Here is a 5,871-nt window from a genome sequence, read left to right as displayed (position 1 = left end):
GACATTATAAATATATTGAAAAATATTTTGTTTTTATGTATAAATTAAAAATAATATAATAATATAATTTGCAGATTTTTTTGTAATTCATAATTTGTTATTTATTTTTAAGATTTATAATTCACTTTAGATTAGTCAAATTTAAAAAGGTTGTCATGCATCATGCATGTTGAAGAATGTTTTTTATAATTTTTTGAGATTTTCAAGTTATTAATAATATTATATTATAATGCATATTGTTAAATAAATATATATTAATTAAAAAACAAACAATAATACAAAATACTTGCCAAATTTGTATCTGTTTCATTTTTATTTTGATGAGTTTTTTTTAAAAAACTGTTTGCCAAATCAAACCAAACCAACTTTGGTTTATATATATTATTCAAACCAGACCCTGTTGTCATTGATGATTTAATTTTTGACACTTCTTGATTATAAGTGCATCTGAAAGATAATATTCTACGACTGTTGTAATCAAGAAATAATAATATATCTAGTATCTACGATCTACCTAGGTCAATGTGGTAGATAGCTTAGTAATTGTATAAAATATCACCTTATACTTCTTATTTTTTGCCTCAACTCTTTCACAGTAGTTATGTTAAACGTCTTGAGAAGATACTCCTCTGCATTATCTCTTTTTGTTCTCAATTTAAAATCATCGCTGTCTTTATCCCATAAACATGGTAGCTTCTCATACTCTTCCAAAAAATCAAATATATTGAATTGTTTAGTCATAACGTTAGTTTATAAGTACTTACAGAAGAAATGAAAGAAAAACAACACTTATAATACTTAATTTATATAGCAGTCAGCAGTGGACAAAAATTAATATTTAATAGTTGATATAGTCAATTAACAAATTACAATTTTCTAAAAATAAACTAAAATTGATAACCATTTATAACTACTTTCACGATAGTCCGATTGTATACGTTCATACGGTGATATTTGGTGATAGTAACCACGTCTCTCATGATAGCAACTCTCACACTATCAAGCACGCCTGATAGTACGAGAGTCGCTATCGCGATAGTTTGATAGTGACTATCAACCTGTTCACACGGTGACACTCTCATGATAGCAGCTTTCACGATAGCAACTATCGCGTTTTACTATCATCGTGTGGACCCGGCTTTATACTAACAAAAAAAATATATTACCCAAAATACCCATGTATCACATTAAATTTAAGTTGATTTCTACGTTCTACCGAATTATTTTTGTTGTTTATAATGATTGTTAAAACTAAAATGCTCGACGGTTGTATCGTCGTTATTGGCTTATCGCATTTGATGTAGCTAATAATATGTACATGTATAATATATATATATATACTAATAGTTGCCTACTTTCTACGAGAGATATAAATAAAATACGTAAAATATTCGATAAAGATTAAACAGTGATACGGGTAGATTTGTTATCGGATTCCCAGGAAAATTCGAGTGACAGCCGACGGGCGACGACGTATAATTTTTGTTTCATATAACATATTAGAACATTAGAACATATTTATTTTATATTTTTAATTCTTCATTTTGAAGATAGCGAAGCAGGAGTGCGGACTGCTATTAGAGAAATTCATATATATTTCAACGTAGCTCTTTTTATCTTAAGTAAGTAATTTTATAATTTATTTGTTATAATCAGTCTTGTAAAGTATTCGAATACAAGTATTTGAATACGAGTATTAAAATACTTTTTGAAGTATTTTTTGGTACCTATTCTAAATACAATGTTTTTAATGTATTTTTTAAACATTCTGAATACTTTTTAAGAGTATTTTTAGCATAATATAAATACTTGTATTTAAATACCACAAAATTCACATTATTCATTATTTTTCACAACAATTTGGCATCATTAAAAATACTATTGTTTTCGTTGAAATAATATTAAATCGGCTTGATCTGTAAGTCTTAACTACAAGACTGGTTTTAATTTTACGGTAAATTTGATATTTCTGGTATCTTATGTAGTCATAATAAATATATAGATGTTCACATATAAATATATAATTATATAAATAATCGATATTTAGCAATCAGTAAAATAATTTCGTTATTTTTAGTTATTTATCCAATCTACTATGGACAGTCACGATCGCGATAAATTTCGTTCCTATCCCTCTGGGCACCAAAAAAGAATTAAAAAACAAAAAAAAGAAGAATTTATAAAAAAACAACGAGGGTCAATGTCGCGATTTCTTCAATTACCACAGTCTAGTAGTACTTCTAATTCTAATAATGAACAAATATTAAATAAACAAGACCAATCTAAACCACAGTCCGTCGTAGAAAATGTTTTTAATGAAAATTTAGATATTGCTTTACCACCTTCAAGTGAAAAAAGTGAAAAGCCAATACCACAGTCTAGTAGTACTTCTAATTCTAATAATGAACAAATATTAAATAAACAAGACCAATCTAAACCACAGTCCGTCGTAGAAAATGTTTTTAATGAAAATTTAGATATTGCTTTACCACCTTCAAGTGAAAAAAGTGAAAAGCCAATATCGCATAATCTAGATTCAACAACTATTTTAAATGTTGTTAAAGACATAGACGTCTTATCAGACCCTTATAACTGGCCAGATTCTATAAATTCCTACCTAAGAGTTGATTTAGTCAAACTTGGACCAAGAAGAAATATTAACATAAAATATCCTATTAGCTCAATTGATAAAACTGAAAGACAATTTTCTAATAGTTTGTATTCTAGAAAATTATCTAATGGTGAGTTTATTGATCGTCAGTGGCTAGTATATAGTGTTTCGAGTGATCGCGTCTATTGTTTTTGTTGTAAACTTTTTCCAAGTCACGCAACGAATCTACGTATTAGTTCTTTGGCTACTGTTGGTTTAAGGGACTGGAAACATATATCTGAAAGATTGAAAACGCATGAAATTTCTCAAGCTCACATAAAAAGTGCAATTGATTGGTCAGAATTGAGGCAAAGATTAGGAAAATTAGAGACTATTGATAAAGCCCATCAGATACTCTTAGAAAAAGAAAAAAATCATTGGAAAGAAGTCTTAAAGCGTATTATAGCGGCAATACATTTTTTGGCTAAGCATAACGACGCATTTAGAGGTAACACGGACATTCTTTACCAACCTAATAATGGCAAATTTCTAGGTCTGATGGAAATGTTTGCCAAATTTGACCCTTTCATTTTTGAACATTTGAAAAGAATAAGAGATCATAAAACTCATACTCATTACCTAGGGCATGATATACAAAATGAGTTAATTGAGATAATGGCCAGCGAAATAAATAAAAAAATTATTCAAAAAATTAAATCTGCCAAATATTATGCCGTTATTATGGATTGTACGCCAGACATAAGCCGCCAAGAGCAACTTTCTTTAGTTATTAGAATTGTAGACATGAGTTTAGACGATGAATTTACAAATCCTACTATTAAGGAATTCTTTATAGATTTTACAAATATTTGTTCTTCTACTGGGTTAAATCTTTCGAATGTACTTTTAAAAAAATTAAAAGATTATGATATTGATATAGCTGACTGCCGTGGACAGGGTTACGATAACGGTGCCAATATGGTTGGTCAATATCAAGGTGTCCAAAGTAGAATTTTAAATCAGAACCCTCGAGCTTTGTTTATGCCTTGTTGGGCACATAGCCTCAATCTAGTTCTAAAAGATACGGCTAAAACCTCTGCACGAGCTATGCACTTTTTTGGGACTATAGAAAGAATATTTACTATATTTTCAGCATCGACTGCTCGATGGGGTATTTTTAAAAAACATTGCCATCAATGGACTGTTAAAAAGTGGTCAGAAACCAGGTGGGAAAGTCGCCACTCAAGTGTTAAAGCGATTAGGTTTCAGGTTAAGGAAATCATAGATGCTTTAGATGAAATTAATGAAACAACTAATGATTCCATGATATCGAGTGAAACGAATTCATTAACTGCAGAAATGTGTACTTACAATTTTTTAATTAGTTTTTGTATTTGGTACAGCGTTTTGAATGAAGTAAATATTGTTAGCAAATCACTTCAAAATCCACAAACTAATTTAAATACATCTACAAAGTTACTTAAAGCTCTCCAAATATTCTTAACCGAGTACAGAAATGATGGTTTTAATGCGGCCAAAAGAGAAGCATGTGATTTAGCAAACAAGTTAAAAATTGAACCAGCCTTTAAAATACAACGATTACGAAAAAAAAAACAAATGTTTGGATACGAAGGAGCCGATGACGTCATACAAAACACAGAAGATGAATTTAAATGTAATTACTTCTTAGTTATAGTGGATGGTGCAATAAGTGCAATAACAAAGCGATTCGATCAAATAAATACATTTAATGACGTTTTTGGATTTTTGTATGATGTTGAAAAACTTTGTTATGTCCCTGATTTAGAAATTTTTAATTGCTGCAAAGATTTGGAAATACGTTTGTCAGATAATGACAAAAAAGATTTAAATGGTTATGATTTATTCGAAGAAATATTAATTTTCCGCCATTTAATTGATAAAAATACTACACCACTTCAAGTACTTTCTGAAATAAAAAAAACGAACGCATTTCCCAACTTAAATATTGCCTTACGAATTATGTTGACAATTCCGCTTACATCAGCTGGAGCAGAGAGAACATTCTCAAAATTAAAACTTATTAAAACTTATTTACGAAGTACCATGTCACAACAAAGACTTACTGGTCTTGCTACAATTTCTATAGAAAAAGAACTTCAGAACAACTAAATTATGAAGATATAATAAATGATTTTGCATCTAAAAAAGCTAGAAAAATTAAAGAATTATAACTGATAACATTTTACTTTAACAATTTATTATGTATTTAATATAAAAAAAATATTGTTCATTGTTCAGCACACTCATTTTTTTTAAACTTCGTTTATAAGTTATTTATAAGTTATTACTTATCTACTAGTATAATACTAGTAGTATTTTAACCTTACTTATTAGTTTATTTTGTATGCAAATAATAATATGATTATACATTTATCATTGATTGTTTGTGATTTTCTTTACATACCTACTTAATGTAAAATAATTGTTGGTTTTAAAATCGATGGACAACATTATCTTTTGAATTAAATCTATATAATTAATTTGGAATGGGGATGTAATGTATAAGATACGAATGAGGGCCCCGCATTTTTTACTTGCCCCGGGCCCCGCAAAACCTAGCGCCGGCACTGGGTGTCATAATCAAATTTAAAACTATCCGTCATTGGTGATGTCATTAAGTTATTTGCATTTAATACGTGTTGCCGAAAACAACCTAGTATTATGGTATCACCCTCTACTGTTTGTAGGTGTGTGCCAGTCGGTGGTTCGTTTTTTAATTCTCGGAAAAAATCAATAGCTTGTAGCGTTAGGACGTGTAAGTAGTCCCTCGGCGTGTTATCCATTTTAGATATATTTGTTTGGTTTTTTTTTAGTTAGACTGATTTCTTCTTATTTTCTGCAACACAGTTACTTATTACTTATTCGACTAGATTTAACACTCAAATCATTATTATACTTATTATTATGATTAATATATATATATTTTTTTTTTTAATTTTTTTTATTTATCTTATTATATTTTACTATATTTTATTTTATTTTATTTTATTTTATTTTATCTTGGTGATGGTGGCGGTGTAAATGGTGTGTCCTCAAATGCTCTTACGTAATCAGCGGTTCTGTATTTCACTAGCCTCCTAGGTATATCCAGTGGCGCATTTAGACGTTAAGCGCCCTGGGGCAACATTTAACAAACGCCCCCCCCCCTCCCCAAGAAATATACATTTAATATTTTTTGTAGATAATAAATATAAATATATTTAAAATAATTAATAATATACTACAACAAACGATATTTA

General features: G+C 29.0%; 1 protein-coding gene across 1 annotated transcript; it reads left to right on the top strand.

Annotated features, from left to right (window-relative positions):
* Nucleotides 1–2,200: 2,200 nt before the first annotated feature.
* Nucleotides 2,201–4,741, top strand: LOC111033345 (zinc finger MYM-type protein 1-like). The gene has a single exon (XM_022314037.1). The coding sequence runs from the start codon at nt 2,201–2,203 to the stop codon at nt 4,739–4,741; it is 2,541 nt and encodes an 846-aa protein (XP_022169729.1).
* The last annotated feature ends 1,130 nt before the right edge of the window (nt 4,742–5,871 follow it).

This window comes from Myzus persicae, unplaced genomic scaffold (assembly GCF_001856785.1).
Source record: "Myzus persicae strain clone G006 unplaced genomic scaffold, MPER_G0061.0, whole genome shotgun sequence".
NCBI lineage: Eukaryota > Metazoa > Arthropoda > Insecta > Hemiptera > Aphididae > Myzus > Myzus persicae.
Note: the sequence above shows the minus strand (reverse complement) of the source record. Positions and strands in the feature narration are given on the sequence as shown.